This window comes from Balaenoptera physalus, assembly GCF_965194825.1.
Source record: "Balaenoptera physalus genome assembly, chromosome: 2".
Classification (NCBI taxonomy): domain Eukaryota; kingdom Metazoa; phylum Chordata; class Mammalia; order Artiodactyla; family Balaenopteridae; genus Balaenoptera; species Balaenoptera physalus.
Window position 1 is genome coordinate 171326379 of NC_138883.1, and position 27069 is coordinate 171353447.

The 27069-nt window shown below is 39.6% G+C and overlaps 2 protein-coding genes and 1 long non-coding RNA gene across 9 annotated transcripts in view; 2 read left to right on the forward strand and 1 right to left on the reverse strand.

Annotated features, from left to right (window-relative positions):
- OPTN (optineurin) overlaps positions 1-12978 on the forward strand; it is a 42771-nt gene extending 29793 nt beyond the window's left edge. For 2 of the 5 annotated variants that reach the window (XM_082452866.1, XM_082452865.1), the window contains exons 11-14: positions 1069-1227; positions 6641-6771; positions 7829-7908; positions 12041-12978. In XM_082452866.1, coding sequence (XP_082308992.1) covers positions 1069-1227; positions 6641-6771; positions 7829-7908; positions 12041-12168 — 498 coding nt within the window. In that variant the 3' untranslated portion in view covers positions 12169-12978. Of the gene's footprint in view, positions 1-1068; positions 1228-6640; positions 6772-7825; positions 7909-12040 lie in introns of all 5 variants that reach the window. The other 3 variants (XM_082452867.1, XM_082452864.1, XM_082452868.1) reach the window with 2 other exon arrangements.
- The window catches only part of LOC309656459, a 44437-nt gene extending 22204 nt beyond the window's left edge, over positions 1-22233 (reverse strand). The window contains exon 1 of the long non-coding RNA XR_014261375.1: positions 15760-22233. This is a non-coding gene — a long non-coding RNA (uncharacterized lncRNA). The remainder of the gene's footprint in view (positions 1-15759) is intronic.
- A 1554-nt stretch (positions 22234-23787) lies between these two features.
- Positions 23788-27069, forward strand: part of MCM10 (minichromosome maintenance 10 replication initiation factor) — a 130253-nt gene continuing 126971 nt past the window's right edge. For 2 of the 3 annotated variants that reach the window (XM_082452818.1, XM_082452817.1), the window contains exons 1-2: positions 23788-24000; positions 25915-26001. In XM_082452818.1, coding sequence (XP_082308944.1) covers positions 25995-26001 — 7 coding nt within the window. In that variant the 5' untranslated portion in view covers positions 23788-24000; positions 25915-25994. The remainder of the gene's footprint in view (positions 24001-25914; positions 26002-27069) is intronic. The other variant, XM_082452819.1, reaches the window with a different exon arrangement.

Genomic DNA, 27069 nt, shown 5'->3' on the forward strand with positions numbered 1-27069 from the left:
CATTGGGTCTTTGTTGCTGTGCGCAGGCTTTCTCTAGTTGCGGTGAGCGGGGGCTACTCTTCGTTGCCGTGCACGAGCTTCTCATTGCAGTGGCTTCTCTTGTTGCGGAGCACAGGCTCTAAGCACGCAGGCTTCAGTAGCTGTGGCACACAGGCTCAGTAGTTGTGGCTCATGGGTTCTAGAGCACGGGCTGTAGAGTACAGGCTCAGTAGTTGTGGCGCATGGGCTTACTTGCTCCGTGGCTAAGCTTTTAGCATTTCTAACAGTGGATGGGTTTGTAGGAGAGCTGAGCCTGGGCTCCTACATGAGTAATGACTGTATAGTGAGACTGCTGCCTGGAGCTATCACAAGGCTAGCTTGCCTGCTGTCAGTGAACTTGAGGCCCTGGACTTATCCGGCTGCATCTTAAATTATTGTAAAAGTAATAGTAATAATGCCCCCAGAATGGTGTGATAATTTAAACACCATGGATAGAGATGTCAGGTGATAGATGTATTAATTAACCCAATGGTGGGAATCCTTTCACAATGTATATGTATATCAAATCATCACGTTGTACACTTTAAATATTTTACAATTTTATTTGGCAGTTTTACCTCAATAAAGCTGGAATAAATAAAGACCACGGGAGCTTTGAATTAGAAGGGGACTTGGAGTTTATATTCTTAGAAATATACTTTCTGTTTTTCATTTACTTTTACTAGACTATTGTTCCTCTCTAGGACCTAGTAAATATTTAATTTAAACATTCCACTGACTTCATAAAGTAAGAGTAATGTGAGTGGAAGAATAGGAGTATCAGCAAGTTACACCCACCCTGAGATAGGGTTTGTTATTAACTCCCTTATTTTAGTGTTTTCTTTTTATAAATCATTATTTTAAATTAGGAAATTATTATCTTCAAGCTGTAAATTAAGTGCATGAAAGTTGCTGAATAAGTTATCACTGCTGATTAACAGAACAGTTTAGAGCCAGTCATTTTTTAAAAAATAAACCTTCATCTAATATTTTACTAAAGTAGGTTTAATTATTTCAAAACCATGTCTAGAATAAGTTTGTCTTTTTCAGTCGGAAAAAGTGGATAAGGTAGTGCTGCAGGAACTGAATGGAAAGCTGGAACTGGCAGAGAAAGCCCTGGCTTCCAAGCAGCTCCAGATGGATGAGATGAAACAGACCGTCGCCAAGCAGGAGAAGGACCTGGAAACCATGGCTGTTCTCAGGGCTCAGGTAGGCTTCGTTCCCAAATGTGAGCCGAGGCAGGCCAACCCCGATTATATTCTCTAACAGGAAAGTGATAGTGCTTAAAATATATTTTTTGATTTTATACTGTTTCCACCAAAATATTTTTAAAAACCTTTTTACCGAAGTATATCACAGGTGGAAAGTGCACCACACTTTTAAGTGTATTACTCACTGAATTTATCCATTCTACAGTTTATAGACAGCTGGATTATTTCCAGCTTGGGGCTTTGTGTTTAATGTTGCTCTGTCATTCTTATGCGTGTCTCTTTGTTCACCTGTGCATTCATTTCTATTGGGTACACACCTAGGAGTAGAACTGCTTGTTCATAGAGTATGCATGTTACTCAGCTTTAATAGATTATGCCAAAGAGGTTTCCAAAGTGGACCAGTTTTCACTCCCACCAACAGAGAGCTCCTATTGCTCTATATCCTTACCCATACTAGTATTATCAGAATTTTTAACCATTCTAGTGGGTTTATAATGGTGTCTCATTAAATTTGCATTTCCCTGATGGTATGAGAGTGAGTACTTTTTCAGATGTTTACTGGCCTTGTAAGCATCCCCTTTTGTGAAGAGCCTGATCAGGTCTTTGCCCAATTTTCTTCTGGTTTTCTGGCTTTTTCTTAAATTTATAGGAGTTCTTTATATATTCCACATACAAGCCCTTACCAGTTATACTTTTTGCAGATTTCTTCACTCTATGATTTGCCTTTCCACTCTCATGAAGGTGTCTGTTGAACAAAAATTCTTAATTTTAATGCAGTCCAGTTTATGAGTCTTTTTTTTTTTTTTTTTAAATTTATTTATTTATGGCTGTGTTGGGTCTTCATTTCTGTGCGAGGGCTTTCTCTAGTTGTGGCAAGTGGGGGCCACTCTTCATCGCGGTGCGCAGGCCTTTCACTGTCGTGGCCTCTCTTATTGCAGAGCACAGGCTCCAGATGCGCAGGCTCAGTAGTTGTGGCTCACGGGCCTAGTTGCCCCGCAGCATGTGGGATCTTCCCAGACCAGGGCTCGAACCCGTGTCTCCTGCATTAGCAGGCAGATTCTCAACCACTGCGCCACCAGGGAAGCCCTATGAGTCTTTTTATTTATGATTATAGTACTTTTTGTGTCCAGTTTTTAAAACTTTCACTATCTCAGGGCCATGAACATATTCTCCTATGTTGTCTTCTAAAAGTTTTATGGTTTTGCCTTTTACATTAAGATCTAAAAACCATCTGGAATTAGCTTTTCTATATGGAGTGAGGTAAGGGTAAAGATTCATATTTTTTTCTGCATGAATATCCTGTTCATTTGGCGCCATTTATTTAAAAGGTCATCTTTTCTTAAGGACTCTGCTGCCCTCTTTGTCACATATTGTGTCCAGATACCCACGGGTCTATTTCTGGATTCTATACTGTTCCATTGGGCTATTTGTACATCCTTGCTCTGGTACCATACTGTCTTATTATAAAGAATCAAATGCTTTGATATCTGGTAGAAAAAGTCTTCCTACCTCATTGAGATTCTTCAAGAGGACCTTAGGTTTTCCTTTTCTTATAAATTTCAGAATTCGCTTGATATTTTCTACACAGAAAAGAACCCTGGGATTTTGATTAGAGTTTTATTAAATATATATAAATCAATTTGGAGATGATTGGCAACTTTACATCATTGGCTCTTCCAGTCCATGAACATGACATATCTTCTTTAATTATTTTCAATAATATTTTTAATCTTCTTAGTAAAGATTCTGCTCATCTTTTATTAGATTATTCCTAGATATTTTCTATTTTTTTGATATTTTCTATTTTTATCATACTTTTATAAATAGCATCTTTTTTAAAACTTCATTTTCTAATGGTTGCTGCTATATAGAAATACAATTGATTTCTAATATTGACTTTCCATGCAGTAAACTTACTCAACTCACATTTGAATTCTAATAATATTTCTGAATATTCCTTTGGACTTGGTACACTAAGATCCGTTGAATAATGATAGTAATAGTTTTTTTTTTTTCCTTTCCAGTTCATTATATTTTTTTTCTTTCTTTTTCTTGCCTTATTGCACTGGCTGGGACCCCAGTGCAATGCTGTGTAACAGTGGAGAGAGCAGGCAGCCTTGCCTTGCTCTCAGTCTCAGTGGCAGTGTTTTCAGCATTTCACTGTTGAGTGTGTGGTGTTTGCTATAGGCTTTTCATGGATATCACTTATTAGATTAAGAAAATTCCCTTCTCTTCCTTGTTTGCCAAAAATGTTTGAGTGGATGTTGAATTTTATTTAGGAAATGTTTTTTCTTCATATAATGATATAATTAGATAATTATAAGCCTTTTTCCTTTAATTTGTTAATGTGGTAAATCACATTGATTTTTAAAATATTAAACTTTGCCTTTCTTGAATTATCCTCTGTATATATTGTTGGATTTGGTTTGCTCATATTTTGCTTAGGATTTTTGTATCTACATTCTTGAGTAAGATTGGCCTAGAATTTTCCTTCTGCTCATGTCCTTGTTGGGTTTGGATTTCAGGGTTTTACTGGCCTCATAAAAACAAGTTGGGGCACATTTCTTCTTTCACTGTTTTCTGGAAGAATTTGTGTACAATTGGCTGGTTGTGACTGTTTTGGCCCACTTTTCATACTGGTGGGTGGAGTCCTTAGAGGAGAGTTTTATTAGTGAACACACATCCTGCCTGAGATGTAAAATCACCAAAAAAGTGGGGGGAAACCTTTTTTTGTTTGTTTCTATTTTGTTTGTTTGCTTCATTAAAAGTGGGATCATGCCATACATTTTGTACTACTTTTTCATTCATGATATATCTTGGATATCTCTCCATGTTATTACTCACAGCCATACGTACTTTTTTTTAACAGTTGTATGGTGTCCAAAGTGTACATTGCCATGACAGATTTAACCAGTCCTCTATTAATGGACCTGTAGGCTGTACCAATATTTTTGCTATTATCAACAATGCTGAACTGAACATTCTTGTATCTATGTCTTTGTGCACTTGTGGAATCTCTAGTAAGATACAGAAATGGAATGGTTGGGTCATTGGGTATGCCTGTTTTTAAGTTAAATAAGTATTACCAAGTTGTCTTCCAAAAATGCATAATGAAAATTATTCTCTCACCAAAAGTAGATGAGAGCTCCTATTTCCCCACATCCTTGCATCACTCTTTTAAATGTTTGCCAATCTAAAGAAGATGAACAGATTATTTGTAGTGTAACAATGCCAGAAGTTTATTATTCCCTATATACATATTCAGTACCAGCTGCCCAGAGTGGCTGGCCCAGTGAAATATGGAAGTGGTTGACTGAATTTATGGTTTTAGTTTTATTTCGACAGGAATAGAATTTCAACCTGAGCTCTTTAAGGCATTTCCTTTGTTTGTGCATGATAACTGTAGTCATGTACTTTTGCCATGTTCTGTACAGAGACATTTGTTTTGTTTTGATGGATACTCTTATTCATTCATTCAACAACTCTTTTTTGAGCACTTTATGTCAGACACTGTTCTCACTGCCAGGGATATAGGAATGGACAAAACAAAGGCCCAGTTCTTACTGGCTCAAAGCTCATAAGTGATGGAGGTGAGACTCTAACTCAGATTTAGGTCTGACTCAAAAAAAGCCCATAATCTCTCAATGATAACCATAAAATGTTGGATCACTCACAAATGGCAGGAAGTCCCTTAAAATGATCTCTTTATTTCATACGTTTTTTGGTAACTAAAGTGTGATTAGAATATTTAAATTTTTATTAATTTTACTTTTTAAAGTAATGGATAAAAATCTGTATCTGAGAACCACTAACTTTGAAATGAAAAACCCAATTTTAAATATAGGAAGTTAAAAACTGGTATTAAAATAATGCTCAATTCACTATTAAGGCATTCATTTTTACTTTATAATTTTTGTAACAGTGAAGAAGTTACATATTATGGCATATTTACTTTTTTATAGGTAACAAATTATTCTCCAAACGTAGCAGCTAAAACAACAAGCATTTGTTATCTCACACAGTTGCTATGGATCAGGAATCCAAGAGCAGCTTAGCAGGGTGATTCTGACTCAGGGTCTCTCATGAGGCTGCGCTCAGGATGAACTGAAAGATCTATTTCCAAGATGGCTCATTCTCATGGCTATGGACGGGAGGCCTCAGTTCCTGACCATGTGTGCCACTCCAGAGGGCTGCTTGAATACCCTCATGACATGGCAGCTAGCTTCCCCCAGAGCAAGTGATCCATAAGAGAACAAGGCAGAAGCCATGGTGTCTTTTATGACCTAGTTTCAGAAGCCACACACCATTACTTCTGTAACATCCTAGTGGTTACACAGGTTGGCCCATTCATTGTGGGAGGGGACCACATGAGGGTATGATTACCAAGAGGTAAGGATCACTGGCGCTATCTTGGAGGCTGGCTACCACTGTGGAAAGTAGTATGGTAAATGGAAGCGTCCATGGTACATGGGCTTCAGTCTGGGTTCAAATGCTGGTTTGAGCACTTAACTAATTTCCCCAAGATTAAGAGCTATTAAATTTATAAATGTAAGATGAGCATAGCAATTCTGCCTTCCCAGGATTTTGGATAAGGAGGAAATAAAATGGTCAATAAGGGCACCAAACATAGGACCCTGCAGATGTTTGGAATTCAATAAATAGTATCTATTTATTGGTGTTGTTTTTTTAAAATTAATTAATTTATTTATTTTTGGCTGTGTGGGTCTTCGTTGCTGCGTGTGGGCTTTCTCTAGTTGCGGTGAGCGGGCTTCTCATTGTGGTGGTTTCTCTTGTGGAGCACAGGCTCTAGGCACGTGGGCTTCAGTAGTTGTGGCACACGGGCTCAGTAGTTGTGGCTCGCGGGCTCTAGAGCACAGGGTCAGCAGTTGTGATGCACGGGCTTAGTTGCTCCGTGGCATGTGGGATCTTCCCGGACCAGGGCTTGAACTCGTGTCCCCTGCATTGGCAGGCGGATTCTTAACCACTGCGCCACCAGTGAAGTCTCTATTGTTGTTATTTTAAATTTAGCTTAAGGCCAGCCTTCATAAATATACCTGACAGGGTAAGTAAACCATTTACTATATTAAGCTAGTGCTGAATATTATTTTTAAAAAAGAGACCAGAGAATTTTACTGAACTAATGGTACACGCAGTATTTAAACTACCTATATCTGTGTAATTGCTGGGCTCTGATAGTTTAAAGCACACACACACGTGTAACTTGTGTCTTCTATCTGAAGGTAGTCGGAAAGTCATGGTGATTACACTGGTTTCTAGGAGGAACATGTGCCTGTTATTTGCAAGACGTGTCACAGGATGCAGCACTGCCTCTTCACCTTATCAGCCGGTGAGCTGTAGAGAATCCACATTTGTCTAGGTGGTAACTTCTGTCTCTTTTTTTCCTCTAACAGATGGAGGTTTATTGTTCTGACTTTCATGCTGAAAGAGCAGCAAGAGAGAAGATTCATGAAGAAAAGGAGCAACTGGCATTGCAGCTGGCAATTTTGCTGAGAGACAATAATGCTTTTGAAGATGGAGGCAGGTAAATGAGGGGAAGACTTAGAGCACACATCACCCGGTCTGTGGGAGAGGTGACCCACAGTGTCTCCTAATTTGAGCTATAAGAATCGCTCTGAGCACATTTTGCGTGATGGTGTCCGTAACACTTAGTTTGCCCTGCAAGGCCTGGCAGCATCTTGTGGGAACCTGATTGAGTTCTTTTAGATAAATTGTAAAAACGTGACATTATGTGTTCCGAAGTCATATCCTGCCATTGTCATGGATGAAATGTTCCTAACACTTTAAATAATTCTGTAATGTTTTAAAAGAAAATACTGCTAAAATTACTTCTATCTTTAAAATTTTCATTTTGAGAAAAAAATGAATTATTGAGGAATAGAAATAGAAAAATACGGAGAATAAAATAATACACACCAATATGTATCCATCCAGAATTGACAGTTACTAATATTTGTTTTATTTGCTTCAAGTATATTTTTATTAAAAGAAAAAGGAGTTGTAGATGAAGTTGCAGTCTTCTCCCCACCCCCCCCCCCGCCATTACAGTCCTCTCTCCCTTCCCCACACTGCCTGGAACTGGTGGGATAGCATCCCCAGCTGTTTTGTACTTTTGCATATATACACATCTATATAATATCTTAAAACAAGGTAATATTAATTTCTTAAAACAAGGTGCCTAGGTTACAAAATGGTCACTATAGGTATTATTCTGCAACTTGGTTTACATAACTAATTTTGAACTCTGTGTGTGTGTATATATATATATATATGTAGATTTACTTCCTTCTGTTTAATTGCTCTGTTGTGTCTTGTTTTAGAAATATGCCACTTTTTTCTAATCTAGTCCCCTATCAATTGACATTTTGTTTGTTTCCTGATTTTTAAAAATCTTCTTTACTCTTACTATGTTGTGTCCTAGTGCCAGTAATATGTAAAACTCAAATTACTCTTAAGTTCTGGTTTCTATGAACCTTGGCTTTGTAGTTTAGGTCTTTTTTTCCTCATACTTCTGTTGAATGCCTGCTTAATGTTGCCATATTTCGGGGTTTCACATATAGTGCTGCTTTTCATCCCAGCAGGCAGTCCCTGATGGAAATGCAGAGCCGTCATGGGGCGAGAGCAAGTGACGCCGACCAGCAGGCTTATCTCGTTCAAAGAGGTGAGTCACGTGGGATTCTAGGTTGTCAGGGCTCCCGGGGTTAGCTATCCTATGAAGAAGATGCTTGAAGAAAAATTCCACTACATTCTATGCAATGGATTCCAAATCAAGCTACCAAAAATATGGCACCTATCAGTCTTATTTCCACAGTACCTCAAACTCCATCTACTCTCTACTGAATCCAGACCAGACTCTTCACACTAGCAGTTAAGGCCTGGCACAGCCAAACTTTTGAGCCTTCTCTCACTGTTCCCCTATAGATATTAGCCAATGGAATCACTTCCTGTTCCTTGAGCTTATCCTAAGCTTATATAGCTACATATACTTGCTTATGCGGTATCCTTCACGTAGATGCCCTTCCCTCATTCATATCTCTCTTCCTACAGTCTCTTTCCAGTGAACTCTTACCCCGTTATTTATGTGTTCTAAATATGCATTTAAGTACTCTAATAAATAAGCTCCCTCGGAGCTTATATGCTCACCTGCTTCCTGTTTTGCACATAGTAATGTTCCCATTTATTGAGAGTTTACTATGCGTGGGTGCTGTGCTGATCCCTTCATACATATTATTTCATGTGATCCTCAAAACTTCCACGAGGTACATAGTATCACCATCTTCCAGAAGACAAGGTTAAATAACCCTGGATCACGAGGCTTGTTAGGGGCAGAACTGGACATGGAACCCAAGGTTATCTGACTCTTCACCACTACATGGTACTGCATGTAACAGACTGGCACTAATTATGTACTACATCCAGATTTTAATTCCCTGAGTGAAATTGATCATGACACTTATTCAAAGTATGGTGCTTTGTTTATTACGTGGTTTTAATACTCTAGTAATAATGTTCTGTCATTTACAGTAAATTACATCACTGAAAGGGAAGTATTTTCCTTGAGTCTAGATGTGAAAAAACATAAAATTCACAGGATCAAAGACTGACATAGCTAGATGAAAAGTTAATAGCAATGCCACTAAGAAGAATCAGGGTGTTAGATGTTATCCAAAATAAAAAAAGAGAGAGAGCAAGAGAGAGATGTTATCCAAATTTCACATAACTGGTTCTTTAACTTTTTTAAAATGCTGGCTGAGTCTAAGTCCCTCCCACATACCAACAGACTATTGAAATGGAACTATCACAGTGTTATCAACAGCAAGGAAGCAATATTAGTATGTATAGTTAACTATTAAATCCTAGGGAAATTTCTGAGTATCTCTTTTACCTCCTAACTCCACCGATGCCCCCGCCAGAGTTCTTTTACAGGAAAAATTAGGTTAAAGTAAATATTAGAGGTAGTAATTCAGGTTAAAAATACACATAGAAAAAAAATTCCAAAAAAAAAGAAATACACACAGTATTCATGGGGCCTGTGCAGAAGCAGCACAGGGGCTGACATAAATAGTAGCCTCAGGCACTTTTAGCATCAGCAGGTAACGCTGTGTCCTCTGAAGGCTGCATCTACCCACGTGAGCACCACCAGGCCTTTTCTCTAACGTGAATTTCAATATCCTAGGAACATCCATATACCCCATACCTATAAGTGCCTCCAAGATTGTTTTGGTTCAAAAAAAGGACAATCTCTTGCACCTGGATTTCTTAGGGGAAGATTTCCCTTCCTCATAGCTATACAAGGCAAATATCTATTTACACTTAAAAAAAAAAAAACTGGTCAAACACTCTGACTTATCTAAAAATTGCCACAGAGTGCAAATGTATTCGTAATTATCCTAATAAGCTTTTTTGTCTTATAAAAAACAATATTCCAGAGATTGTCTTAAGATTTTTTGTTTGTTTCCTAACAAAGCTGCCTTAAACAATAGCTCCTCTCAATATATTTCATCATGGTTGTCCTCTGCCGTCTGCAGCCGTCCAAGTGTCTACTCTGGTCTGGGCGCTTGACTGAACACGAGGGAACAAACGGGCATAAGGCATGGTCAGATCCGTGAAGGCCTATGGTTTAGTTGGAGAGACAGGATGTGCACATAAAAAGATGAATTCATAATACAAGATAACAAGTAAGGAATAGAAATAACAGTGCTGGAGATAAGAGGAAAGGATAACCCCTAAGGGCCAGTGGGGTTGAGAAAGGCCTTGGAAAGATGTGGCTTTAAGCTTGACCTGGAAGCCAGGATTTAGATAACTTCTGTATGAGAATAAAAGGGCACAGGCAGAAATGAGTGTGATGTGTTAATAATGAAAACTGACTAAGCTTATTTTATAGTGAAGAGCCAGGAGGTAGAGGGAACCCATTAGCTGACTGATAAAACAGCCACAGTCTGCATCTTGAAACCTAGACCAGGACAAAAATAAAGGCACAGACGGATGCAATAAAGTTTAAAGGGACGAATTAACAGTCCCTGATAAGTGGCAGATTGTCATCTAGAGCAGGGTTTGGTAAACTGCAGCCCACAGGCCAAATCTGGCCTGTCACATGTTTGCATAAGTAAAGTTTTATTGCAGCATAGGCGTGCTCTCTTATTGACATGTTGTCTGACTACTTTCATGCTACAGTGGCAGACTTGAGTAGTTATGACCGAAATTTATGACCTGTAAAGCCTAAACTATTTACTGTCTGGCCCTTTACAGAAAGTTACTGACCCCTGATCTAAAACAATGAGACTGTTAGAAAGCTCCCTGCTTCAGAAATCATGCCTTGTGATCAGTATTTCTATTCAAGGGTGCTTCTAAAGTTTGCTTAACACAAACTATCCGTAACAGTCTCCCATGTTAGTGAATTCAAATAATATGCTCAGAAGCAAATAACCATATTAAAAGTTACCTCGGGCTTCCCTGGTGGCGCAGTGGTTAAGAATCTGCCTGCCAGTGCAGGGGACACGGGTTCAAGCCCTGGTCCGGGAAGATCCCACATGCCGCGGAGCAACTAAGCCCGTGCGCCACAGCTACTGAGCCTGCACTCTAAGGCCCGCGAGTCACAACTCCTGAGCCCACGTGCCACAACTACTGAAGCCTGTGGCGCCTAGAGCCTGTGCTCTGCAACAAAAGAAGCCACCGCGATGAGAAGCCCACGCACCGCAACAAAGAGTATCCCCTGCTCGCCGCAACTAGGGAAAGCCCGCGTGCAGCAACGAAGACCCAATGCAGCCAAAAATTAATTAATTAATTAATTAAAAAAAAAAGTTACCTCCACTATCATCCACAAAAACAAACATTTTGGGGGCTGAATAAAAATCTAGAGACCTGGGTGGAGACGCTGAAAAACTAAAATGCTTTGCATCGGTGCAGAAAGATCAGATCAATGAGGTGCTCTGGGAGCTAGAAAACATTTCCTGTACTGAGCGCGGTTTACACACAGGGGACCTGCCGAGAGCCATGACTTCTTCAGAGCATTCTTTGATTTCAGACTTGAACCTCAGTCCAACTCCAGAATTGGGGGAAACAATAGGACTGATTCTTCAATTCCTTCTCCTCACTTCCTTTGCCTGGATAACTCTTGTTCATTCTTAAGACTCCTGTCAAGTGGGGCTGGTCTCATCAGGGGGCCTGTCTGCACGGAGCAGTCTGAGCCAGGCGCCCTTCTCTGCCCTCCCCCACAAAAGCACCTTGTGTCTGACACAGCCTCAGTGCTCCCCTCACGTCCTGCCACTGTCTCTTTTTCTTGCCTGATGTCCCCACCATGTCTGTATCCCTCTCTCCCGTCTCCCACGTGCTCAGAAGCACCTCCTGAATGGCCGTAATTGTTGTCTCTGCTTCTGAGAAGGTACCTGCTGTCCCAGGATCCCTCTCTGTGCTCTGCTCACTGTCCAAGTTCTCCGCTTCTCCTTAGCTTACACCCTCATCTATCTCTTTTCCCCTCTCAGATATTCTAGTTTTTACTAGAACATGTATCATCCTGTACCTAAAACCGAAACCACGTTATTTTCACATACCTGGAACCTGGAATAGAGCCTAAATCCTAATATGATAGGGAAGCAGGTATTACTTTTGGAGATATTTTTCTATGTGTATCGATTACTTCAGTTAAAGACCAAAAAAAACCCTGTATTCATTTCCCACGAGGTATTGATTACCAAGTTTAACTGATGTTAAAATTAAAATTCACCATCTGTTTTTAAAAACTGCTTGCAGCATGGAAAGAATGGATTAACATTTCATTTAATGCTTATTCCCAGGAGCTGAGGATAGAAACTGGATGCAGCAGGAACAACAGAATATTCCAGTTCATTCTTGCCCCAAATGTGGAGAAGTTCTGCCCGACATAGATACACTACTGATTCACGTTACGGACTGCATCATTTAAGTGTTGACCTTTCACCTCCCCCAAACTGTTGGTAAATGTCAGATTTTTTCCTCCAAGAGTTGTACTTTTGTGTCATTTGTTTCACTCAAATATTTTGGCTCATTATTTTAGGAGAAAGAAAACCATTATCTTCTAAAAAGGACATTTTTGGGTGCATTCCCATAAACTCGCAAAATAGAATCCTTAACGTACCACTCTTCTGATAAGAGGTTTGTTTTTTTTTTAATATTCAGTTGATGTGAGCACTGAACTGTCCATGCGGGTTATGAGTGTGTGACGTCGTGGATAGAGTAAACGTGGTAATAAGATGGAAGAAGCCTCACTGATTAAGAACTGTCTAAGGAGGCAGGAAAAATGAAGTGGTCACAGATTTAATCAAGAAAAGTGTCTCTGAAGTATTTTTAAATAAATTACATTGTTATTTTTCTTTATTCATTTAAGACAGATCTGTCTGGGGTTGTGTATATGTGTATATCTTACAGTTTTATTTTAGCCACAGCACCAAAGTTATGATGTGGCTCTTTTCAGATGAGCCCTGTGACCTTTTACTTGATCATCAGGACAAGTGAAAAAATACTGACCTACATGAAGCGGATACATTAGGTTCACTGGATTTCATGTAATCATCCAGTGTAAAGTTTTCTTTTTCTTTTGTTGTGCTGCAGGTATATGTTTATCAACTATACAGTAAACAGTGTATTAATTTCTAAAAAGAATAGCTATCTATTAATTTTCTTCCTGGATCAGGCTCTATATTCATAATCACAAAAATAGTTATTGCAAAATAAAATTTTGCTTATGAATCTTTCATATTGTTCATATATGACTAGCTAATTTCATAGGATGTGTTTTCTGTATTCAGCTTCATATAAGCTTAATACTTACTCAGAACCATTTTGTTAATTCCATGAATATGAGCAAATCCCTTTACTAGATACCAGTAAGTGGTGTTTGAATTAGAAACTGTTCTTTCTAAGGAGGTGAAAAGATAGGGATTTGCCATATTTTGTAAACCTACAGTTTACCAGCCATAAAAGTTAGCAATGTCCTTATGTATCTATATCCTAAAATATTTTAGAGAAAAATTTTAAATCTCCTCTGTTTGACTTTGTCATAAGCATCTCTCCTAGACAAACTTGACTTGTGTGTGCATATGTGTATAGGTATATATATATTTTAAAACAGGAATCAAAATGGTTAATTACAGCTTCATGCCAGGAGAACACACTGCACAAATTCAACAGTAATTTAGATCCCCCCCCCCTCACCCCAGGGGGTTTGTTAAAGACATTTCTAAAATAACTATGAAAATTTTACTTTTAATTTTTTGTTTATAGTTTCTAGTTTAAATTTTTTTTCCTTACTATCTTATATTGGAGAAGGTAGATTTCTACAGTATCCTAAATAAAAAAGCAAACCAAATGGTTCTACACTTAAGTTATTGGGAATATCCTTTTACTTTGTTCAAGTAAAAATATTAACCTGACCCCAATGTGAAATAACAGTGTGAATGTGCTTATTAAGCCTGTGATCAAATTGTTTCCTTGCTAATTAGAAGGATTGTAGATGAAGGCAAGTTCATATGGTCAATTTAAATTAAGGCTATTGTTTTGGGGGAATCAAACAGTTTGGTAAACAACTTGTAAAGTCTGTGCATGTCTTATCCAGTTAATTTAGTCTTCAAAGGCCTTGTTCCATGTTACCAGTCAACTACACCTCGTCAGAATTTAGGCCCCTCTTCTACGGGCAGCCATGCTGTATTCTTGTGTGGCTAATGGGAACAACAGAAAGATGGGAAATGTGAAGGAATATGAGTGAGCAAAAGAAACTTTTACAGCTAATAATTTTACACAATTAAGTCTTTAAATATTATGTTTAAAAATAATTTTGATCTGGTCTGGCACGTAAGGAGCTTGGACGTCATCATTCCTATCCTTATAATAAGAAAAAAGCCGAACAAACTTAAAATCGTCAACTCTTTTAAATCTTTCAGACAACTGAGGTCACAGGGTAAACCTCTGCCCCCAAACTGGAGAGACAGATAGGGAGATACAGAGAGTCGCTGATTACCAGACCAGGGTCTCAGGAGCAGAAACCACAGTAGGAGCCAGTACCTGAGTAGGAAAATGTAAACTGTAATTGAAGGATTGCTAAAGTCTCAGTGTGGACGAGCTTGAGAGTTAAAAACTCCAGGGGGAGCCCAGTCTTAGGGGGAACCCTGCACGTTCATGAGTTTTATCTCCACAAGTCCTACCAGATTCCCACAGTAAAGATTAGAAAAAACTCCCGCATAATTCCAGCGGGGGCCGGGGGGCAGGCGGGAGTAGACATTTTGAAATACACCAGAGCATTCTGTTCTTCTGAAGAAGGCTGCCCTCAGGGAAACTTTTTTACCAGAGCCTAACTTGCTGGGATATTATCAGAGCCTGACCAACCTGGGGGAACAGATATACCCAACTTCTGCCCCCTTATTCTTAGCACCTAAGGAGGAGGGAAAAAACCTGTAAAGGTCACAGCCCAGAGGCACAAGCTCACGAAAGGACTAACCATAGACCTATAGAATGCTTCCCCTCCCCGCTACCCCTCACCACCACATCAACAGGGCTTCTGTATGATAACAAGGGATTACAACGGAAAGAACTGCACACCCTAGAATTTCTCTAAGAAGAAGTCTATAGGAAACCCAGAGACAACAGTGGAGACAAAAACAAGGGCACCAGAGGAAATCTTAGCATATGACACAGCTGCAGCAAACACTAATCACGGTCCAACTCCTAGCCAGATAAACAAAAAACCCCACACCAAAGGCCTATTTACGTCAGTTCCTTTTACCTAGTACATCATGTTCAGTTTTCAACAAAACGTTATAAGGCATACTGAAAGACCAAAAAACAGTTTTTAAAGATAAAGAAAGCATCATAACCAGACTCAGACATAATGGATATAAGACTGGGAATTTGAAACAACCGTGATTAACATCCTAAGAGCTCTAATGGAAAAAGTGACAATATGCAGGAACAGAGGGGTAATGTAAGCAGAGAGATGGAAACTCTAAGAAAAAGTCAAAAGGAAATACTAGAAATCAAAAAGCCTGTAACAGAAATAAAGAATGCCTATGATGAGATCATGAGTAGAAAGACCATGGCTGAGAAAAGAATCAGTGCGCCTGAAGAAATGTCATGAGAAACTTCCAAAACTGAAAAGCAATTTTAAAAAAAGAATGAAGAAGAACAGAATATCCAAGAACTGTGAGGCAGTTACAGAAAGTGTGCAAAGAGAATACCAGAAGGAGAGAAGGGGACAGAGGAATGTTTGAAGTAATAATGGCTGAGAATTTTCAAAAATTAATGACAGGTACAAACCACAGATCCAGGAAACTCAGAGAACACCACACAGGATAAATGCCAAAAAAGTCTTCACCTAAGTATATCATGGGCAAAAAGCAGCAAATCAAAAACAAAAAAAATTTTTTGAAAGAAGCCAAAAGGGAAAAATAACTTACCTGTAGATGAGCAAGGATAAGAAATACATCAGACCTCTCTACAGAAACCATGCAAGCAAGAAGAAAGTTGAGAGAGAAGAACCACCAACCTATAATTCTGTGTCCATGGAAATTATTCTTCAAAAGTGAAGGAGCAGTAGACTTTCTTAGACAAACAAAAGCTGATGGAATTTGTTGCCAGTAGACCTGCCTTGCCAGAAATGTAAAAGCTCTTCAGAGAAGGTCAAAAACTCAGATCTATAAAAAGAAAAGAAAAGCATTAGAGAAAGAATACATGAAGATAAAGTCTTTTATTTTTCTTATTCTTAATGAACAGGTAACAGGTTTTGTCGTTTTTTGTTTTTTGGGTTTTTTTTGGCTGTGCTGAACGGCTTGTGGGATCTTAGTCCCCCGACCAGGGATCGAACCCAGGCCCTGACAGTGAAAGCATGAAGTCCTAACCACTGGACTGCCGGGGAATTCCAAAATAGAAAACAGTTTGTTCAAAGTAACAATAGCCACATGTATTTGGTGATTATAGCTAATGGGTAAATGAAATAAATGACAACAATGTTATAAGGGATGTGAGGGAAGAATTGGGGATACTCTGTTACAAGGTATTTTCCCTACCCATGAAGTGATAACAGTATTCTTTGAAAGTGAACTTGGATTCCTAGTCGATGTATATTGCAAACTCTAGGGCAACACCACCCCTACCCACCCCCCCAAAAAGTTTAAAAAAGTATAATTGATACGCTAAGAGAAGTGAGAAAATGGAATAACATAAAATGCTCCATTAAAACCAGAAAAGTCAGAAATAGAATGAAAGACAATAGAAGAAACAAAGAACAAGGGCAGTGAACAGAAAGCAGTAACAAATATGGTAGATATTAATCCAATTATATCAGTAATCACTTTAAACATCATTGGTCTCAATATACCAATTAAAAGACAGAAACTTTGAGAGTGGATAAAAAAGCAAGACTCATCTATATGCTGTCTACCCACTTTAAATATAAAGACACATATAGATAAAATGTAAAGAGATGGAGAAAGATACAGCATGCTAACACTAATCAAAAGAAAGAGTAGCTATATTAATTTCAGACAAAGAAGATTTCAAAGCAAGGAAAATTATCAGGGATAAAGGGGCATTACAAAATGATATAGGGACCAATTCTCCAAGAAGACATAAAAATCCCTACTGTATATGTACCTAAAAACACAGCATCAAAATACATAAGGCAAAAACTACAAGGAAAAATATACCAATCCACTAGTGTAGCTGGAGACTTGAAAATCCCTCTATCAGTAATTAACAGACCCAAGAGGCAAAAAAATCATTAAGAACATAGTTGAACTGAACAGCGTCAATCAACTAGATCTAACGGACATTTATAGAATACTTCATAGTGTACATATGACAGAATACACATTCTTCTCAGGCTCTTGGAGGACATTTACCATGACAGATCACATTCTGAGCCATTAAACACAGAAATTTAAATTTAATTTAAGAAATTTAAAACAACAGAAATCATACACAGTATGTTCTCATACCACAGTGGAACTAAACTAGAAATCAATAACACAAAGATACCTGGAAACCCTCAAAACACTTGGAGATTAAATACACTTGGGAAATTATACATGGATTAAATAAGTCTGAAGAGAAATTTAAATATATTTTAAACTAAATGAAATAAAATATAACATCAAAATTTGGGGATGAAATGAAAGCAGTGCTTAGCAGGAAATGTGTAGCATTAACTGCATATATAGAAAAGAAGATCTAAAATCAATAATTAACGCTTCTTTAAAAAAAAAAAAACTAGAAAAAGAATGGCAAGTTAAACGCAAAATAAACAGGAGAAAATAACTTAATACAACTGAGGCCAGAAATCAATGAAATTTAAACCAGGAACTCAATAGAGAAAATCAATGAAACCAAAAGCTGGTTCTTTGAAACAATTGATAAAATTGATAAACCTCTACCCATGTTAACTAAGAAAAGAGAAGACAGAGATTACCAATATCAGTGTGCCATGAATAACTGGAACTTGAAATTAAAAAAAACACTATAACATCTATATTAACACCCCAAAATGAAATGCTTAGTTATAAATCCAATAAAATATGTATAAGATCTGATGAAAGAAATTAAAGAAATAAATGGAGAGATATTCCATGTTTACATATAGGGAAACTCCATATTGTTAAGATATCAGTTCTTCCTAACCTGATCTACAGATTCAACGCAATTACAATCAAAATCCCAAGTTATTCTGTGGCTATCAACAAACTGATTCTAAAGTTTATATGGAGAAGCAAAGACCCAGAATAGCCAACACGCTATTGAAGGAAAAGAACAAAGTTGGAAGGCGGGCACTACCCAACTTCACGACTTACTATAAAACTACAGTAATCAAGACAGTGTGGTACTGGTGAAAGAATAGACAAATACATGAATGGAACAGAACAGAGAGCCCAGAAATAGACCCAGAGAGTATTTGACAAAGACTGGTCTTTGACAAAGGGGCAAAAGCAATTCAATGGAGAAAGGATAGTATTTTCAACAAATGGTGCCGGCACAACTGAACATCCACATTCAAAAAGAATAATAATAATAATAATCTAGTTGCAGACCTTACACCTTTCACAAAAACTAACTCAAGCCACAGACTGGGAATGAATCTTTACAAAACACATATCTGAGAAAGAACTGGTATCAAAATATCCAAAGAACTCCTAAAATGCAACAATAAGACAACAACGCAATTTTTTAAAGGGCAAAAGATAATGGATACCTCACCAAAGATGTACAGTTGGCAAATAAACATATGAAAAGATGCTAAACCGCGTATGTCATTAGGGGATTGCAAATTTCAACAAGATACCATCTCACACTTATTAGAATGGCTACAATTCAAAACAATAACACCACCAAGTGCTCGGGAGGATGTGGAACAACAGGAATTCTCATTCACTGCTGACGGAAATGCAGAATGGTACTTTGGAAGACAGTTTGGCAGTTTGTTGCAAAACTAAGCACACAATCCTTGGAATTTACCCAAATGTACTGAAAACTTACATCCATACAAAACCTGCACATGAATGTTCATAATAGCTTTACTCATAACTGCCAAAACTTGGAAGCAACCAAGATGTCCTTCAACAGATAAATGGATAATCAAACTATGGTGTACATCCATGTGATGGAATATTATTCAGTGCTAAAAAGAAATAAGCTATCAAACCACAAAAAAACATGCAGAAACCTTAAATGCATATTGCTAAGTGAAAGAAACCAATCTGAAAAGACTACGCACTGTATGATTTGAACTGTATAATGCTCTGGAAAAAGCAAAACTACAGAGACAGTAAAAAAGGTCAGTGGTTGCCAGAGGTTTGGTGGAGGGAGGGATGGGTAAGAGCACAGAAGATTTTTAGGGCAGTGAAACTATTCTGTATAATACTGTAATGGTGGATACCTCTGTCAAAATCTATTGAATGTGTAACATGAAGAGTGAACCCTAATGTAAACTATAGACTTTAGTTAATAATAATGTATCAATATTGGATCATCAGTTGTAACAAAAAGTCCCATACTAATGCAAGATGTTAATAATAAAATTGTGTGTGTGCCAAAGAAAACCTACAGATGGCCAAGGGGCACATGAAAAGATGCTCAACATCACTAATTATTAGAGAAATGCAAATCAAAACTACAATGAGGTATCACCCCACACCAGTCAGAATGGCCATTATCAAAAAATCTAGAAACAATAAATGCTGGAAAGTGTGGTGAAAAAGGGAACCCTCCTACACTGTTGGTGGGAATGTAAATTGGTACAGCTACTATGGAGAACAGTATGGAGGTTCCTTAAAAAACTAAAAACAGAACTACCATATGACCCAGAAATCCCACTACTGGGCATATACCCTGAGAAAACCATAATTCAAAAAGAGACATGTGGGACTTCCTTGGTGGCATAGTGGTTAAGAATCCGCCTGCTAAGGCAGGGGACACAGGTTTGAGCCCTGGTCTGGGAAGATCCCCCATGCCGCAGAGCAACTAAGCCCATGCACCGCAACTACTGAGCCTGCGCTCGAGAGCCCGCGAGCCACAACTACTGAAGCCCACGTGCCTAGAGCCTGTGCTCCGCAACAAGAGAAGCCCCCGCTTGCTGCAACTAGAGAAAGCCCGCACACAGCAACGAAGACCCAACGCAGCCAAAAAATAAATAAATTAAAAAAAAAGACGTACCACAATGTTCATAGCAGCACTATTTACAATAGCCAGGACATGGAACCAACCTAAATGTCCATCGACAGATGAATGGATAAAGAAGATGTGGCACACATATACAATGAAATGTTATTCAGCCATAAAAAGAAATGAAATTGAGTTATCTGTAGTGAGGTGGATGGATGTAGAGACTGTCATACAGAGCGAAGTAAGTCAGAAAGAGAAAAACAAATATCATATACTAACACATATATATGGAATCTTTTTTTAAAAAAAAAAAGGTACTGATGAACCTAGTGGCAGGGCAGGAATAAAGACACAGACATAGAGAATGGACTTGAGGACATGGGGAGGGGGAAGGGGAAGCTGGGACGAAGTGAGAGAGTGGCATGGACATATATACACTACCAAATGTAAAATCGATAGCTAGTGGGAAGCAGCCGCATAGCGCAGGGAGATCAGCTCGGTGCTTTGTGACCACCTAGAGGGGTGGGATACGGAGGGCGGGAGGGAGGCTCAAGAGGGAGGGGACATGGGGATGTATGTATACATATGGCTGATTCGCTTTGTTGTACAACAGAAACTAACACAGTACTGTGAAGCACTTATACTCCAATAAAGATCTACTAAAAAAAAAAAATTGTGTGTGTGGAAGGGGCTATATGGGAACTCTGTTCTTTCCACACAATTTTTCTGTAATCCTAAAATTGCTCTAAATAAAGTCTATTATTTTCTTTAAAAATGAAAAAAACCCTTTTAACTATATATAAGATTATTTAATATGAACACATACAAAATGTGTTCACATTAAATCATAAAATCAAGATTATGGTGAAAATTGACCAACAATTTCATTTGACCCATAATGAAAGGGCTAAGTTGGAATTGCTTTTAATGAAATATCAGATTTAATATGCAATCATTAATTCAATGGAAGAAAGCTGATAGAACAGCTAGTTGCAGCTTTTAAGTGTAACAGGAATTAAGTATATGGACCAATATTCAAATGTTTTAGTGAAAGGACAGGTACCAAAACTGCTTTGCTATGAAAGCAAAATGTAGAAATAATTTTACCATCTTCTTTGGTATCCTTTGACTTACAGAGTTTGTCATTTTAACAATTATTGAAATAACATTATGTTCTCTTTGTGAAGATATTGGTCATCACTGAGCATTGTTAGTGTTCTTTTTTTCTGGCTAAGTAATTGCAAAGATATGAAGTATAATACAAAAAAATATTGGCTTAGGAACTCTCAGTAAGCTGATAGGTTTATGTAGCAATTTTGTCCTTTAAACATATGGAGCCATAATCACGGGTAAGATTTATTCTGCATGCATAAAGTATATATTGTAGTTATTAACTCAGCAAAACCAAGGAAGAAATGTGTTGAGCATTCTCATGAATTAATTAAAACCAGCAAGGCTAGAGTTTTTTTTATTGGCTTCTCTTTGCAAAACATCAGTCCAGATGGAGGAACATACCCTGTTGCTTGAAGTAACCTCTACATTGTTTGAAAAGCAATAGACATTTATTTGGGCAACAAAGACAATATTCTGTTAGGAAAATTAAGGAGGCTGGGTTTTCCTTTCTCAGGAGGGCCATTCATCTCCAAGTAGAGCACTGCCTCTGAGGAAGGATGACAGTTTTCTCAGTAAAGCGTTTTTGTTCAGTTAGTTGGACAAATTCAAGTTCGGGATAAGACTCTAGAGAATTCTGTGCCATAAAGCATGAGATGTGACGGCAGATGTAAACAGATGTCTACAGGGAGGTGGTGTGGGTGCTTTGGAAACCGGCTGTTACTCCCAGCAGCAGATCTGATTTTCTGATTTTGAATAGCATTGTTTCCTGCTGGGCCAAAAGGTGGAAGCATCGATTTAATCATCTGGTGCATTAGCCCTGGAAACATACTCAAAGATATTCTGCTTCTACAATCTCTACTTTAGAGAACTCAACTGCACTCACTAAGCCTACACCTGCAGCCCTGATATGTCCCCTCGGCTTGGGTCACATATCTAAAGGTAGCGCTGAAATCTCCCGACCATCGCCTCAGGCTGAACTCACATCTCTACCCTGTCCAAAGCAAGCTCCTCCTCTATAAGTCTGCCGGTCTCTCAGCTGTTGCCAACCTGGCCATCCTCCTCTCCTTTTCCTTCCAAAGGTAACTTTCCTCTGGTCAGTTACCAAAGCAGATAGGTTTCCCTCGTAACGTGCTTCCAATTCGTCCCTTCCCTTCAGCTCTCACAGTCTGGGACTATCACGATCTCCTATCAAGCTTCTTTGTCTTCAATTTCTGGTGTATCCAGTTCCTGAGCACCTATCTTTTGATTTTTTTTTTTTTTTTTTCCTTTTTGGCCACGCTGCGCGGCTTGCTGCGCAGCTTGCAGGATCTTAGTTCCCTGACCAGGGATTGAACCTGGGGCCACGGCAGAGAAAGCGCCGAGTCCTAACTACTGGACCGCCAGGGAATTCTCCTGAGCAACCATCTTTGTTAGCTTAATCGTCCTAAGCATTGCCTTATAAAGTAGTAAGAATAAAAGTTATTACACTTTAAATGCTTACATGTGCTGGGCACACTGCATATTTTCAAGTTTTTCTCATGAATCCTCACAATACACTATGAAATAACTATGACTGTCCCTGTTTTGCAGATGAGTTAAGTTGAGGCTCAGAGAGGTTAAGTAACTTAGCCGAGGTTGCACAGTGAGCATGTGGCAGTTAAAAATCATGCAGTCTTAACTGCAGAGTCTGAGCACTTAGCCACACCTTTATCCACCTACCTTCCTCCCCCACCTGCTCAAACAGGGTCTCTTTACCGCTTACAGAATAAAGTATTCATCATCTGCCACACTATTTGTTTTACCTACATTTTAAAATGTTTCCACCTCATCTTTCCACCTATCTTTTACCTCCTCATCAGCAAGACTGGTGCTCCCTGGTAGTCACCTTATGTTATTTATCTTTTATGCATAGATCACATCTCCCAAACTAGACTAAATGCCTACAATATGGACCGTATCTTTGTCCAAACTTGTACACCTGAGGCACTAAGTGATTATGGCTGATAACCAGTGTGTGAAAAGGTACTGGAAATTCTCATTTGATCCTCCCTGAAATCCTCTAGTTATCGCTATTATCAGCACTTTACGGATGAAGAAATTGACCCCCCGCCCCGCCCCCCGCCAAAGCTAAGTGACTTGTTCAGGAGCAAATACTCTATTCGACTTTTTCTCTCTGTAAACATTTCTTGTGTGCCAGGCACCAGCAGCAAGAGAGAAGACAGAAGAAGAGCTAGGAAGATGAAAAAGACACGGTCCCCTTGTCTCCCGATGCTGACATTTTGGTGAGAAGAAGCAGAAAAGAGTTATTCCCAACTCTGACGCAATTAAGGACCACGAACTCCTCTGCAAACAGTGGTTTCTACTGGGTCTAAGAATCTCATCTAGTCTTTCCTTCTCATTTTACAGACGGTGACGACGGTCAGAGAGAGGGAGAAGTGAACCAGATTTTTGTTGGTTTGTTTTTCAGTCCCATTATCTCAACTGAACACGAGGTTGTAAAATAACCAACCGAGCGAAATTATCAACCAGCCTGTTCAGACTTCTATACAGTCAACCCAGCCACAGGCAATCTGTGAGGGCAGGGGGAAGGTCTGCAGTGGGTTCCGCGGTTTGAGCCTCAATGTGCAGGCTTCTCTGCGTCAAGCGTAAGAGAAAACGAGCCTCAGAACTGGATGACACGGTCAGTGCCGGAAAGTGTCAGGAACTAACTTCTGACCTCCTATGAAAATACCGTACAGGGACAGTTCTACTTCCCGGCGCCGGTGGGGACGCTAGAACACTTACCGGAGGAAGCCAGGGCTGCACCGACCGGAAGCTTCCTTGCCCCCAACAAAGAGGGCGCCGGTCACGTGAGCCAATCAGATTGCTTACGCAAGGGTCACCTTCTCCCCGCCCCCCCGCGGCCGTTTCCGCCAAGACCTCTGAAGTAGCCAATCAGTGCAGCCCCGAGCCGGCGTGCGTCTGACGTCAGAGGCGGGGGGGGCGGAGTCCAGTTGGAATTTTGGCGGGTCCGCCTGTAGAAAAGGAAGGGGTGCAGCGCCGGGTAAGATGCAGGTCTGCGACTGTTGAGGGGCAGGTTGAGGGACTGTCCGCGCGCGTCTGTGGGAGAGTTTAGCGAGCTCCGAGGGCGGGAGGCGCGGAGTCCGGGGGCGCTCAGGTGGGCGAGACTGGAATTGGGCGAGCGCGGGGGCGACCTGGGCCGAGCGCGGGGCCGGGCGCGGGGGTGGGCGCTGAGTGCTGAGCGGCGGAGGTTCCGGGGCTGGGGGATTGCGGGCAGTTCCGAAATGCACCGAGAGGTGCAAGGCGTTCGGCCGTCCAGGCTGTTTAAGGGTCCAGTTTCTTCTTTTTAAAGGTAACCTTTTAAGACGCTTGCTAAACGCGTGCCGTCTGTACTGTCTTATTCATTCATTCATTTGCTCAAATTGATTTGCTAATAGTTACTGAATGCGTCACCCATCACTTCAGCCTTCGTGAAGTTTACACTTTAAAGTACCTAACAGGTAACAGACAGGTACACCATAGTGGAATGTGCAATAAAGTCGTGAAAAGGAGGAGGTGAGAGGGTTCCAGGGGCCTGGTCAGGTAGGGTGGTCTGGAAAGGCTTAGAAAAATGGAGAGTTAAGCAGAGACTGAGGGCTGAGAAGGAGCTAGGGGAGAGCTTTCCAAAGAACCTGAAGCCGCAAAGCACTTGTGTGTTCAAGAAGTTGAAAGCAGGCTAGTCTGTCTGGAGCATCCTTCGTTGCGGGGGGGTGGGGGGGACAGGGGGAGGTGGGCGGAGTGGATTTAGAAGAAACTGAGGAAGTGGAAGTAGGCGGGAGAGAGAGTAGCCATTGCCTCGTAGGAACTTTTGTAAATTTTGTTCTAAGGGCAATGGAAAAATCATTAAAGAAATTTTATCAAGGGAATACTGCCATCTGACTTAACGTTCCTAAAAGACTACTAAGGAAAGAAAAGATTACTGTAGCTTTTGTACAGAGGATAAATTACAGAGGGACAGGGAGACCAATACAGGAAGATAACACGGTAGTCCAGGCAAAAGATTGATGGTGGCTTGGACTAGGCTTTTTGGCAGTGAAATTGGGGAGAAGTAAAAGATTTGAGCAATATACTGGAGATAGAACCCCTAGCACTTGTCGGATGGTCCTAGGTGTGAGGGTGAGGAAGGGTGCGTGGGTTTGTTCGGGGGAAAACAGAGTTGGTTATACAAATAAACAAGGACAGTTTGCTCCTACCTAGCTCTCAGGAAGCTTACAATCCCGCAGATTCCCCAGTAGACAACACAGTGCAGGACACATGATGGGTCCATAGAAATGTTGTTGAATAAGTGAAAAGAAAGCACCATAATTAATACTTGACATCGGACTTACCAAGGTCATATATATTATAGAGCCTATGTAAGTTAAGCAATAGCCTAGAAAAATTTATATTTTCTTCTTGCAGTTTTAAAAATCATTTTAAATGAAAAAAGGAAAGTGCACAGAATTATATGACTTTATCCTAATTAGCTATGCCAACTGTTCCTCTGAGCTTTGCTAACTAGTACTGAATCGAAATCTTGATGTGACTAAGGCTGCCACTAAGTAGAACCACACAGTAGGCTCTTATGGACAATGTAGACCACAAATATGTTACAAGAAATAAAACAGATAATAGCCCCGCTATTTAGACCAGCCTTCATAATACCTGTTCACAATTTGTCTCGTCTGTGTAACCTAATATCAAACAAACTACTCTGTACCTCAACCGGGTTTCTGTAACCATAGCTTGGAGACAAGAAAAGGGACTGCTTCCATACTAGGAGGCAGATGGTGTTGGTGGTGGGGTGAGAAATAGCCAGAGTCTGGATGAATTCTGAGCTTGAACCCCTACAATTTGTAGGATTCTGGGTTTGCTGGATACATGTGCGATGCGAGAGAGAAGACTCAAGGGTGACTTTTCTTATGTTCATTTCACGCAGCCAAGCTCCTGCATTCCTGCCATCTCCTGGGCACCTGTTCCTCCCTGACAGTTCTCCATCTCCACTGTTCTCTTGACAGCATGGATGGTGAGTCCTGGCCATTTTCTCAGTTCCTCTTTGTTTCATGGAAAATCACTCTTGTGTTCATGGGCTTGTTGTTACTTATTCCACTTATAAAATAGTGAAAATAGCTGCCCTCCCCTCAAGCATTGTCTGAGTGTTTCAAAAGAAATCTCACTTCAGTCAGTGAATGTTATTTGTTTTAATCAGGTGAGATTTCTGTTCCTGACAGCACTGATTGTCATTCATAATAACGGTAGTTGACATGTACTTACAATATGCCAAGCACTGCTCGAAGATCTTACGTATACAGTTGGCCTTCCATATCTGCGGATTCAACCAACTGCACATAGAAAATATTCGAGAAAAAAAATCCAGAAAGTTCCAAAAAACAAAACTTGAATTTGCTGAGAGCTGGCAAGTATTTACATAGCATTTTCATTGTATTAGGTATTATAAATCACCTAGAGATGATTTAAAGTGTACGGGAGGATGTGCATAGCTTATATGCAAATACTACGCTATTTTATATAAGGGACTTGAGCATCTGTGGATTTTGGTGTCCATGCGGGATCCTGGAACACATGCCCTGTGGATACCAGAGATGACTGTATTAACTGATTTTACCCTCACAGCAACTATTTCATAGACAGGAAGACAGATGTCTGGGTGACTTGTCACAAGTGTAACTGTCAGAAGCAAGGATTTGAACCCAGGCAGCCTCACATCAGAGTTGACATTTGATATTGAAATCTGTTGAAGTGGTTTTAGTCTAGCTCTGACTTAAATTCTTATAGTGCTTTTAAATTTTGTTCATCTTGCAGGGATGTGTGCAAAATATTTACCTAGCAAAGTGATGTTGCTGTAATTAGCAGAGCTTAGCCTGAGAGCAGCACAAAAATGATTGTGCTGGCTGTGAAGAGACCCTCACAAGTAAAATGAATTATTTTTCTGGTTGTGTAATTTTGTTTATTACTTTTCAAAATTTTTATTGGAGTATAGTTGATGTACAGTGTTGTGTTAGTTTCAGGTGTACTCTGGCTGGTAATTTTAAAGCCCAAGTTTATTACACTTTGCCTTTTAAAAAAATTAAAA